The sequence below is a fragment of the Pleurodeles waltl genome, chromosome 1_1 (assembly GCF_031143425.1).
Source record: "Pleurodeles waltl isolate 20211129_DDA chromosome 1_1, aPleWal1.hap1.20221129, whole genome shotgun sequence".
In the NCBI taxonomy this organism is placed as follows: domain Eukaryota; kingdom Metazoa; phylum Chordata; class Amphibia; order Caudata; family Salamandridae; genus Pleurodeles; species Pleurodeles waltl.
The window spans coordinates 954,290,858-954,304,262 of record NC_090436.1 but is presented as its reverse complement, the minus strand read 5'-3'; the positions used below and the strand labels follow the sequence as shown (position 1 = coordinate 954,304,262).

The following is a 13,405-nucleotide window of genomic DNA, read 5'->3' as shown; positions in this document are numbered from 1 at the left end:
ACACCGTAAAAATAAACACACACGCACTCTAGTCACATATTATGCAAATTTGTTTTTATTTTACTTGCAGGTTTGGAAAAGGAGGTTGCATATCTGTTTTCTGAATGTTTGGTTCTGTGTATGGAGCAGCAGTCTGTGCATGTGACAGAACCCTTCCTGCACAGAATAACTAATGTGTAGGTTCACACGAACACACGACCTTCCAGATTCTGAGGGTCATTCTGAGTCTGTGGTCAGACTCGGGGTGGCTATCGGACTGCCGCGGTAGTGGTGGTGCAATCCGCCACATTCTGACCAAACTGCTGACACCGCCAGGCTGCCGTCAGCCTTTCCATGGCGGTTAACACCGCTCTGGAAAAGCTGTCAGAATGGCGGTGCCCGGGGTCCCCATGCACAGCCCCGTTGTGCATTTCACTGCCCGAATTACGGGCAGTGAAATGCGCGACGGGTGCTGCTGCACCTGCTGCACCGCCACATTGGTGCCGGCTCGATTCCGAGCCGGTGCAAATGTTGAGGCCCTCTACACCGCAGGGCCGGTGGGGGAAACACTGTTTTCGCCCGCCAGCCCTGCGTGAATTTGGAATAGGGCCATTGGTGTTCTGTCGGCACCAACTGTCAGGTGTCAGTTTGAGGCCACCCGCCAAACTCAGAATGACCCCCTCTGTCTGTCCAGTGTTAGCTTTTTCCTCTTTGGAAAAGCGTGCGTATGGGGATTTGTGTGTGAATGTTTGTGCTGGGGGCATCTGACAGAATTACACCAGAATCGAAAAATAAAAAAGTGATGTGTGGAATACGTGAAAGAATCTCAAGCATTGGTAATATCCAGGGCCCATTCCAGTCAATTGTTTTTTGCTCGCAGTTTAAATATAATCTACACCCATGCAGATCCGTGTACCATGATTCCGTAATTCAGAATCTGTCATTTGAGGGCATCAAGTGCACTATTTTCACAGCTAGGAATTATTTAGGACTTCAAAACATGGTCCCAGAGCTACTTGGTAGTAAATAAGCTCAATTCTATCACGTTTTTTGCCTGCTCTTTGGGGGGATATGAAGAGTATATGCGGTAAAGTGCAGCTTCATTCATGTGCAAACTGGAAACTCGGAATCACTCTTACCTAGTGCTTTTCTCTTTGTAGGTTTGCCAACCTGGGTATCCTTCATGTCACGAAAAAGAAAGTGTTTGACACGTTGGAGTCAAGAATGATAGAAGCCTTCAGAAGGGGATATAATGCAGGGCTCCTTATCCACCCTGACATCGACTATATCCCTTCTGAAAGTGGTGGAGAAAGACCATTAACAGGTTTGTTACACAGCTATGGTAATCAGTACACTGATCTCCATTTTCGTGGTACTAAGCTATGACAGTTTCTGAGATTCTCTCATCTCTCTCTGGTGTACATTTTTATGCTGGCATCAATGAATGCTACTTGACGCATTCGTTCATGCGAAAGACTTATTAGGAAAGATAAAAAGGTGGATTTAGGAGTGACTTGGGGAATTGTTGGCTTTATTATTGCTAGAGTTAAAGTAGTAAATTAGTACAATGGTTCAGGAACGGAGATTAGCCTTTGCACAGTTATTATGTTGTATTTACTGTTTTCCTTAGTTACCCTACTAAAAATCAAATTATTTTTTATATAAACAATTTTGTAGACACACATTTCCTTTGAAAGTCTTTTTGAAGCCAATAACTGCGTTTGCTTGATGATAGTAAGTCTTCAGTTTCAAAGAGGCTGGTCTTGTATCTTTGCCTTAATAGAAAGAATATACCAGTTCTCTGCAAGGCGAAAGTTAAACATAGGTCTTCTATCCTTTGCTAGCCTAGGAAAAAAACAAAAGAATGTATATTTTTTTGTCTTCCTTGTTACAAATTTCCAAAATATACCACACAAACACACATCTTTCTCGGCGTTTGGATACATATTTCATTTATGTAGTTCAGTGTATACACAAATTTATCCTCATAAAGTTGCAGTAGGGATGAATACCCAACCTGGAAGATGTTTTAACAAGAGACGTTTTTCTTGAATCTGACTTTTCTTCACTTCTATGCCACAACCTCTCTTCCCCCTCCCTACTAGTTCCACAAATTAACTTTCTGCTATTTGATAGGTATTTCTTGAGGATAAAGTGTCAAGGTGTGGTAGAAATTACAGAATGTGATGGTATCAAGGCAAATGCATAATGTTTAAGTAGCAATGAGGCAACTAGGTTCAGGGAATTGAAGGTTTAACATAGATGTTCAAGTTCACAATAAAATGGCAATTTCATAACACTAAGGGCTTGATTTAGATCTTGGTGGATGTAATATTCCATCACAAATGTGACAGATATCCTGTCCGCCATATTACGATCGCCATAGGATATAATGGGATTGTAATACAGTGAACATGATGTCCGTCTCCGCCAAGATCTAAATCAGGTCCTAAGTTACTCTTCTGGGACGTTGAGCAATCGGTACATTTGTGTGTATTGTAACAGTGTGGGTACTGGTTTGTTGTAGATCAAGAAAGAGACATTATTCGCCAGGCAGCGATTCAACAAACAAAGGATATGGACCTCAGTGTGGTGCGGCTCATGTTCACAGCCTTTCTCCCAGACAGCAATGGCAGCTTCTCAAGGAGACTGGAGCCCGTCATATCCGATACCATATTTGATAGCAGTAAGTTGACATGTTCTAATTTTGGGTGCCGTTTCTCCATTCTCCAAAGTCATCAAATGTTGTAAGTTAAGGTTTGTTGGAAGAGGCATAAACAGCTCACTGCCTCTATCCCTTGCACTGCTTTAGAGCATGTTACCAAAAACAAAGTTGTGTGACTACAGTCCTTTTTTATTTTAAATATTTTTATTGGCATTTCAACAAGCATGAAAGTATACTTAGTATACTGGAAGGCTCCCTTACCAACTGTAGCAGTAGCAGTACATCATAGCACATCAAGTATCTTGGCATAGTATCAGACATCATATACTGATATCATAAAAAGACAATTTGCCAAATTGAGTAACAAAACTTCCATGTAGCTACAGTACTTATAAAAAGTATACATCCCTTTTCAAAATGTTCACATTTTCTTGTCCCATAGATTGGAGTAAAAATGAGTTAAAATAGTTCTTTTAGCTGTCCACACATCGTACCTCACAACTTCTTACTTCAAAAATATATTCTCATAGTTTCCATAGCAACCGTAAGTCAGCTCCTGTGTAACCAGTGGCTATCAAAATCACATACAGAATCGCACGTTAATTTGCCTCCATCCGTGTTAATCTTAAATGATTCAAACAACTATTTAGAATACATTCACAATTCCCCATAGATTACCTTTGCCGGGTAGTGCATTTGAAAGCAAAAATTGAATTGTGAGCACTAAGGAACTTCCAAAGAATTACCAGAGCAAAGTTGTGGAAGTGCGCAGACCAGGGGGTAGGTTTATATCTGAGTTCTTGAATTTATCTGGTCATGGTATGAAGTGAAAGGTATATCGTACCATTAGTACTTTGCCTACTTCAAGCTTTTCTTCCAAACAGGATGAACGAGGGAGAAGGTGACTGATTGGGTAGGTCTTTCAAGAGGCAAATTGCTACTTTCAATGAGCTGCAGGTTTTTTTGGTGAAGACTGGTGTGCATGGCCAACTGGCAATGAAGATGGCCACTTGCAAAAGCAGCTCCCGCTTTCCACCCATCCAGTCCCCCAATACCAAATCTGTCTTGTGCAGCCCCAGCATAGCTGCTTTGATTGCTGGAGGTTGCAGAAATACCAGAGTGCTTTTTTCTGGTGTCCTGCAGTAAATGGCGACCGTAAATGCGGAGCGGGACCCAAGACACGCACGTGAAGCCGTGGTCCTGAATGATAGGACAACCATGGCAGAGTCGTGGGGTGTTGGCAAGTGGTACATGTGACTGAGTCTGCGAGGGGAACACTAGTTAAGTACCACATGTGCAGACAAATTTGGGGGCCCACATTGATTTGGACGAGGAGGGGCCCTGCTATAATGACAGCAGCATGATCCATTAACAAGGCCTGGCACAGAGTGTGTGGCTGCAACAACGGGCAACAAGCTAACTCCCGCATAGCTCTACAGCGAGTAAGAGAGATGCGTGGAGTACTGCCCTTGAGAGCCACGCTTCCGCAGCAGCTCCAGTGAGGAAAGGAGAGAGGACCAACAGTGTTGGGGCTGTGGAGGACGTCATATTGCTGCCGGCATAGAGATGCGGCTCTGAGCAGAGAAGAGCTCCGTGGCCTGCCTTGGGAAGATGCCCAGTGACATAGAGTACTACAGGGGTGGGGTGCTCTTGGATGTCAATACCAGCCCGGGTTGGAGTGTTGTGTTGGGCGAGCTGGGTAGAACGCTAGAAATAGAGATGGAGTTGGTCCCTTCCCTCTGTTTGCTGAGCTTGGGCTACGGGACAGCCACTAAGAGAGTTGGAGTTCGGTTCCTGGACCTGGCGATGGCACTCTTTAAGCATCGTATTGCCATGTGCTGGAAGTCGCCTACATGTCCCTCGTTAGGGGACTGGAGACAGGATGTGACGATGTGGGTGAGGGCTGAGCTGCAGGTTCTGAATCATAAGGAGGCACAAGGAATTCGCCAGCAGCCTATTGCATCTGGGCAGAGGTATTGGATACATGGGAGGAGCAGGTGCGAGGGGGGGACGGCCCGGAGGTCCAGAGGGAGGGGGCGGACACAGACTCGACTACTATGGGCGTGGGTGGGGAACAACGGGATGATGCAGTTCCAGGGACGAGCAGAGATTAATTAAGGACTGAGGGAAGACTGGAATCATAGCAATAAGGTAGATGGGAACACTCTAACATTGAAGCACACTGAGCCACAACCCTGCCAGGCTTGACGGTGCGCTAGTCATAAGGGTGCCTTGACCGGGAAGGGTGTTGGAGAGGCAATGGGAGACCCTGCCCCCCATGGTAACAATGACTCACTTCCTTAATCCTCCCACAAGTGTTAATGCACCCCACTGAGCCATCACCATTACATTTACAGTTAGTTTAGAATTGAAGGCATATTTAATCTTATACAGTGACAGTGACGGTCTGGTATCTGACAGGTGAGGGCGTGTGAGGGTTGGCCGAGACGAGGTTTGATGAAAGAAGCAAAGGCATTTGAAGAATTGGATGGTGGCGCCCTCTCCCCATATCCAATATACTTACCTACCTGTAGACAGTTTAGTTGAATACGATCCATGTCTTAGCATGTGTACGTCACTGTATTAAAGTTGTATTGAAGAAGCGTATAAGCAAAATGTCAATAAAAACAGTTAAAAAAAAAAAGTGACTGATAACCTGAAAGCTTACTTTTTGAAATGTGTTAGCAAGGTTACTTTGAACTATAAAGCACGTATATTGCTTAGCACATAGCTTGCAACACTGTGCTGTACATAACAAAAGAGAACATTTAATAGATGTAACAAACACAGGCATACTGAAGAGTGAGACACCCTTGTCATAGTGTGGCTGTTTGTTTTAGAGGTGTTCTCTGCTGAGGAATGTGAATATCTTATGCTGTTCAGGGTTCACACAAATACTTGGTGGAGGATGCTGCTAATTTGGCTGTCCAGCTGGCATCATTTCAGAACGAATAACAGCTTTAGGGTGTAGCACGGAAACTTCAAGTCTTCAGGCCCATTCTCGGTTTCCCAAATGTTTTGTATTATTGGATGCTTGATCCCTATAATATTGTTAACATAAATTGTAAACGTTGACTGCATCGCTGTTTCTCATTTTTATCCTGATAGAAGCCCCCAATGCATCAAATTTGAAGATTGTAAGAATGGACAGAACAGCGGGCTGTGTTACTGGAGGGGAGGAGGTCTACCTACTGTGCGACAAGGTTCAGAAAGGTAGGACTTCCTGGTTATCTGCTAAATAGCTCCATGGTTAGAGCCTGCATGCTGATATCTAATCCATTAATGTAGCAAAAAATTCATAATGTGATTTTACATTTTAAAAAATTTTTATTCCAGTTTTTTCTCCCTCTCCAAAATTGCATGACAAAGAGATGTTGTTTCGCAATATGGTCCTCTCATTGAGTCTCAAATAAAAATTACAAAATTTCTGAATATGATTGCAAACATAAACAAAAAATGTACGCAACTTACACAATGACAATAGTTTTTCTACAAGTTGTGAAATCTGGATTGAGTCATGGTCTTGGAGGAGGCTAAGATGAATTGTCAAGAGGCATGCCCTCTTCAAGACTGTGGTTCCAAAAGTACGGTGACTCAGAATGGGCCTTGAAGTTAGAAGGGGCGTGGTTCAGGTTATGTCGTTCAAGCACTGGTGCTGTAGCATGGGGCTGAGACAGAGTGAACAAGTTTTTGCCCAGAGCAAAACACAGCCAGAGTGCAGGAAGGAATGTAGCCATGACCACACTGACTTAGGTATTGGGAGTGCATGGACTCAACCAGACAGTCCAGTGGTGGCAAGAGAAGAATGGTCATACCAGGATGTGATGTTGGGGCCTGGTGGAGCAATCGCTGTAGTGTACAGGGCACAGAGAGAAAAGAGAGGAGGCGTTACTTGTTCATGAGGACCCAAGAGGATTCCTGTGTGTGGTCCGGTTCAAGCAGCCATCTTGCTACATCCACCACCCATTGTGGATTGCAGTGTGAAAGAGAGGGAGAGGAGGAAAGTGAAAAAGATCAGAAAAAGATAGATCAAGCGTAATTTACTGTTCATTTCATACTCCTCCAACCAGATTTGTTCGCTTTATTTTTCAAAGCTTTTTTTTCAATCAGAACAGAAAATACAGTTGGTACTAAAAAGTGGTTGGATGATAATCTCCCTACTCAAGAAAATTACGATAAAGAACCCCATATCAATTCAATATAGAGAATTCTGACGCTTATGTAACAGTGACCATTTTGTATAATGTGGCTCACCCCATCAGTCAGAGAGATAGTCCCCTCCACTGGTCCACATCCAACTGAAGTTGGTCTTTGATTTTCATCAGGTATTCCACTAAGAATCGTTCTTTGTTGCTAGTAATATATGTGCCCAAATATCTAAATCTTCCAGGTTGCATGGAGAAGGAACAGGTTGCAAAAGGGCCCAGAGCACTGGGGAAAACCCTGCCTTGTGCCATGATGCAATGCAAAGTTAGTGGGCAGGACTCCATTAGCCTTCACTTCTATGAATGTATCTCTATAAGGCAATCTGAACCAAAGCAGGAAACAGTTTTTCCATATCTTGGTCAGTACCCAGCCACATAAAAGGCCCCTCCACACAGTCAATTCAAAGGCTCTCAGCTAGTTACTGTGCTGTACTTGAATATTAAATAAATTAATTTAGCTGTCCAAAATTTTGTCTTGTTGATTTATAAAATGGACAACTGATCAGCATAGAAGTAGATCACTCTTTTTCTGCCCCTCCCAAAGATCAGCAAGCACACTGATAATGTGTTGCTTGGACCAACTCTCGAAAATGAATTTTTATTTCCATGATAGATGCTAGAATGAACTGGAACTGGGATGACACAGATCAACAAATGACCAAATTGACCATCTACTCGAAGTAAATACACTACAAAAAGTGCTGTTATGTGACCACAACGTGGCTGTTGTTAGAGCACGTCATCAGTGTGCTCAAATATACAGATGGTGGGGATTGGGTCAACCTCTTTCCGCCATTCAGTCGTTTTGATCTTACCCTTCAACCACTGCTGATTTGACAGTCTTTCACATTTTGCTTCATCCCACAGGAGTTTAGTTTAGTTTTTAGAATTTATAGAGCGCATAGCGACCCAAGGGCATCCCAGCGCTGAAGCAACGAAAAACACGAATAGGTAGAGGGGATCAATGTTAATTACGGAATAGAATAGTTTTGAGCTTTTTCCTGAAGAGTCGCTCCGAGGATTCATAGCGGAGCTCCAAGGGAAGGACGTTCCAAAGATGGGCTGCCTTGCTGGAGAAGGAGTTATTGCCCCAAGCTCTCTTAGACCGAGAAATGTGTGCATACCTGAGAGAGGAGGAACATAAGTTCCTAGATGGAATATGCAGTAAAATTCATTTTCTTAAAAAAGGTGGGACCCTTACCATGTAGGGCCCTGTGGACAATGCAGAGAGATTTAAAATGGATCTGTTCTTTGATAGGGAGCCAGTGGAGAGTAGAAATAGCCGATTTGGCTTGAATGAGGATTCTTCTAGCCGTAGGAGGGAGAAGGGTGAGAATCTTCCTAAACATGCGTAGAAGACCAAAACAAGTAGAGGAGACTTTATTAGCTTGGGAATCCATAGTAAGCCGAGGGTCAAGCAACACACCCAGAGGCTTAACTTGAGGTTTAGGAGGAGGGAGATTGCTGAAGGTGTCTGAAAGCGATGGGAGAGGAAGAGCAGGGGAACCATTGCCCAGGACCAAAACTTCCGACTTCCCATCGTTGAATTTGAGTTTGGACTCAGTCATCCAGTTGGCGATGTCACTCATACAGCGGGAGAGGTTATCCACAGACGAGTCTCCAGAGCTGGAGAGGGACACCACCAACTGTGTGTTGTCTGCATAGGTGACAAGTGACTGATTATGAGGGGCGATCACTTTGGCTAATGGTTACAGATAAACATTGAAAAGAGTGGGGCTAAGGGGCAAGCCCTGGGGGACTCCACATGAAAAAGGGAAGAGGTCAGAGAAGAAGGTACGGTCCAAAACTTGGAAGGATCTACCTTTGAGGAAGGAGGAAACCAGGAAAGGGCAGAGCCTCCTACTCCTATGTCTGATAGTCTCCAGCAGAGAAGATCGTGATCGACTGTGTCGAAAGCTGCAATTAGATCAAACAGGATAATGGCTACATGAGTCCCTAGATCTAAGAGCTGGCGAGCCGACTCGGTAACAGTGAGAAGAGCTGACTCGGTGCTGTGCAGGGCTCTGAAGCCCATTTGGGTGGGATGGAGGAGCTCATGGTTTTCAAGATAGCTAGTTAGTTCAGAATTGACGTGTTTCTCAAGAATCTTGGCGGAGATAGGGAGGAGGGCAATAGGTCTGAAGTTTTCTGGTAAAGTGGGGTCAAGTCTAGGTTTCTTCAGAAGGGGCCTAATAACAGCGTGTTTAAAAGACTGAGGAAAAGAGGCAGAGGATAGAGAGTTGTTAAGAATTTTTGTGAGCGGAGGAACAATGATGTCTGATACCCGCAAGAGAGCAGAGGGAGGAGCAGGGTCCAAAGGAGAGCCAGATTTGATTTTGGACAAAAGGTTGTTAGTCACCACGTCAGTGAGAGGGGGGAAGGTGGTTAAAGAGACTCCTTCCAAGCGGGAATCTATGTCCTTGCAAATAGGAAGCAGATTCGTAGAAGCAGGGAACCCAGAGTATATACTGATGACCTTTTCTAGAAAAAATGAAGCCAGAAGATTACTGTGGGTAACGGAGGCCTCCGTCATAGGGGCAGATATGGGGGGTGTAGTCAGTTCTATTTGAAACATTTATTTCTGGGGACATAAAGAGCTTTCTATTTTCTCACCATAATAGGTGGACTGGGCAATTTTAATATTATGATGATATATTCTAATCGATTGTCTGTAAATCTCTCTATTGGGGAGACTGTAGTTTTTTTGCCACAGCCTCTCCAATTTTTTACAGATCTTTTTAAGTTCAAGAAGGTGAGAAGAGAACCAGGGTTTAGAATTATGGGATGATGGGATTACTCTGGTTTTGACGGGTAGAATGGCATCCAAAGAATGAATCTGAAGTTTCTGGGACAAAAGGGTGGTAGGTTTTATCAAAGGCCCGGAGGGCATTATGCCATTCCTCTGGGTCCAGTTTTGACCAGATACGCCCTGATGTTGTGGCGCTAGGGAGCTGCCCTTGAATAGCGTCATAAGGGAAGGTAAAGGAAAGAAGGGAGTGATCAGTCCATAGTAGTGGCGGGGGGGGCAGACAACAAATTAGCAATGTTGCTAAAGATAAGATCTAGCATATGACCCTTCTGATGCGTAGGGCCAGATGCGTGCTGAGTTAGTTGAAGTGCTGAGAGAGAGGTTAACAATAGTTTAGCCTAAGGGAGTATTGTGCAGTTATGTGTTTTGCACTTATGATTCATCTCCTTTGCGACAAGATCATGTCTAACACTGCTGCCACATCAACAGAGTTCAGTAGTCACCCTTTTTAAATGAGTGTCTTCAACAGGCTGTTCCTTCAGAACAAGTAGTGATGCTCGCACAGACGCGGTATATGAGCATCAACTAGAGTGCTTTTGTGAGGACAGGCCTCTTACCAAAAGGGGGACAATGCATAAATGCCATGATGCAGTGGCCATCTTAGATGAGGGGATTTAAAGAATTGGGACCTAAAAGTAGATTTGCTCATGGAATTACTAAATTCAATAATGTGCATCTTCATAGTTAGTATGTGTGGCTGAGATAGTAACATTTCTTTTTTCCTATTTTGTTAAATACAATCATTATTTGTAACAAATTAAGGTACACAATTTTCAGGGTTGCACTTTTCATACAGCAGCAACATAGACTCAGTTAAAAAAAAAGATTGAAATAAGCACCATCGATGTCCATGCTAAGAAAAACAGCATCTCTTGCTATTAGGCTGACTTTTATTTTGGTAAGGTTTTCTCTAACATTTTGTCCAAGGGAACTCTAATGAATTGGAAAAATTATAGGATTAAACTTCATCATACATTTTAAATGCACAATTGCAAACCACTCGGTGATGCTTTGCACCCCAAACCAGACGTGTTGATTTGCATGTTAACAAAAACGTTAAAAAAACGACCATTATGTGAGAAGAATCCCATATCATACATTAACATGTTATTTAGCTGATCTTTTCAATCCCTTACTTTAATCCTGCAATGAGCAACTGCGTTTCTTAGGCACTATATGAAATCATCTTGCCCTAAGCACTACATTTCATTGCTTTGCGTACCTGATTTTTTTGGATGAGCAGCTAGAGGTAGCACACACTATGTAGAAATGCTGATTTGTATGTTTATTTGCCTAAGAGGTCATGCCTTAAGAAAGTTGCTTTGAGTGCTTGTAGTTTTAGTAACTTGCAACGACATGGGCACAATGTATTTCTGAGGTGTTATGTTAATGTGGATGTTCTCACTAACTTTACAAACCCAAAGCAGAAGACAGTGGACCAGGAACAGTGGTTTAAATGTGGATATTTCTAGACCTGCTTTATAAAAGTCGATGTAGTCCATTGTTCTGCACTTGGAACAACCGCCAACAGCCCAGAGGTTGAGGCTTACTCAATCCTCAAGGCTGCTTCACGCAGTTGGAAGGCACACAGGTTTCCCTACAACAATGATAGGGTCAGAGATGACACAGGTCAATCCTCAGCAGCAGCAGTGACCCCTCCCCTGTACCCCAGAGGAATGGCCCTCAAATGTCTTTTTAGCTTTGGGCTTCCGGGCAGGCAATCACTTTTTAAAGGCACAGAGCAGCATCTTCTTCCTGCAGTCTTGCTTCAGTCTTTCTCACACAAGACAGACAAAGCAGCTTTAGATCTTGACCAACTCGGTTCCAAGCTTATCCCCCAGCTTGGAAAGGAAGGAAGCCACTGAGTGCTTCCCCTTGAACACAACTCTACAACATTTATGTGCAGCTCCACCTTGGACAGTAATATCTATGATTAGAGCTGCAGTGTTCAAATTCTGAGAAGTTCCTCCAGCCAGAGGGAACATGAACATTGCATGATCAGCCATGCCAATGGCGTGGACAACAGAGGCATCAACCTGGACTGGTTCCTACTTACTCAGAAGGGGAATTCTGGCCCAGAGAGCATGCCATATCTCGTAGATATGTCAATGAAGGCAGGAGAGGGGGGAGATGCGCGCTTCCTACGGCAGCATTGAGCACTGTAACACTTTACGGCAATCAAGAGGGAAACAAATACTCAAGAACATGGGCCTAGGTCAGTCTTGCACGAAGCCTTCTAACGACTTAAGTTGCAACACACATGTTGAGCCAAACTTAATTCTGCATGAACTCTCAGGTACGGATGTGAACATACAACTCCCATACACGTCCCACGAATATGAAAGCAAAAACCTCAGTTAAGAAAGACTAGTTTAACTTTACACGGGGAGGCCAGTAGGTCATTACCCCTGATGAGATAGAGATAACAAAAACTATCCCTTTACTGCACATCATAATGCAACCACCACTGCCATTCCCACAAAAACCCAGTTAAAGAGAGCATTAGCCGCTCTGAAAGAAGATTTCTCTTTCTCTGAGAAACACTCTTTGGTTTTCAATTCAATGAGCAAGTAGGACCCTCCTGAGCTTGCATGGTTGTCAAACTCTCTGGAGCAAAACAGCAAAAATAAGAGGCTTCTTTTTGAAGCAACATAGGGCAAGGCAGCTTTGCTCCCCAGAGCAAGGCAGGGAACATTTCCTTCCATCAATATAACATGCATTGTTAAAACGAATCGTTCTCACCTCTGCAAGAGCTATTGGCTTTGCCAGTGTTTTTTAGCCATGTAACACACCAGCGTGGCTGCTGTTCAGCATTGCTAAAACCTAATGTCATAGAGGAGTGTCGTGGAGTAGCTTTAAATTGAGTGTCATAGAATAAAAATAGCATAGAGTGGTGTGGCATAAAGTGGAGTGATGTAGAGTGAAGTGGCGTAGAGTGGTATGGAGTATTATAGAGTGGAGGGGCATAGAGTTGAGTGATGTACAGTGGAGTAGTGTTGTGGAGCGGCAAAAGTGGGGTAGAGGGTGTAGAGTGACATGGAGTAGAGCAGTATGGAGTGGCGTAGAGTGGGGTAGAGTAGACTGGAAGGGTGTAGAGTGAAGGGGCATAAAATGGCGTAGATTGTCATAGAGTGGAGAAGCGTAGATTGCGTTGTGCATACTGTGGTAGCGCACTACCATTACAGTGAACCCATTTTCCATTGAAATGAGCCTTACATCTACAGAGACATACTGATAAAACTATACAGTGTACACACGATAACGTGTGAAAATGGGCATCACCTAGTGTATTGAGTTGTTTTAATCCTATAAAAATATTACCACCATACTTCAGAATTACAACAAAATTGCTTTATTTGTGCTTTCCTAATTCTGATATATTCTGAAATATTTGTACAGGTCATGTACAGGGTTTGCATTTTGTTGTGTGCAAGAAAAACATATCATCGTACAGCCATACATATAAACGTTGTCCACTTTTGATGAAATGCTTACACTGGCATTGTGTTGGTTATAAATCTGTTGTAGGCATCTTGGCACAACATTACTCACCTATGTTGTAATGTTTGCATTAACATAATACTAGTAATTCTTGACATTTTCTTAATAGTATTGTTTTTTCTGTCTGAAGTTTCAGCCTCTGAGATTGGTGTAACCTCTCTACTACTCTACTCGTGCATTGGTCTATCCGTGCACTCAACAAAAGCAATCAGCCAGCCATTACTGCAGTCACCTATTTAATCATTC

At 43.4% G+C, this 13,405-nt stretch overlaps 1 protein-coding gene across 2 annotated transcripts in view; it reads left to right on the top strand.

The window, feature by feature from the left end:
* NFKB1 (nuclear factor kappa B subunit 1) overlaps positions 1 to 13,405 on the top strand; it is a 360,666-nt gene that overhangs the window by 217,304 nt on the left and 129,957 nt on the right. For both annotated transcript variants that reach the window (XM_069230208.1, XM_069230209.1), the window contains exons 7-9: positions 1,140 to 1,303; positions 2,507 to 2,665; positions 5,753 to 5,857. In XM_069230208.1, the coding sequence (XP_069086309.1) occupies positions 1,140 to 1,303; positions 2,507 to 2,665; positions 5,753 to 5,857 (428 nt within the window). The remainder of the gene's footprint in view (positions 1 to 1,139; positions 1,304 to 2,506; positions 2,666 to 5,752; positions 5,858 to 13,405) is intronic.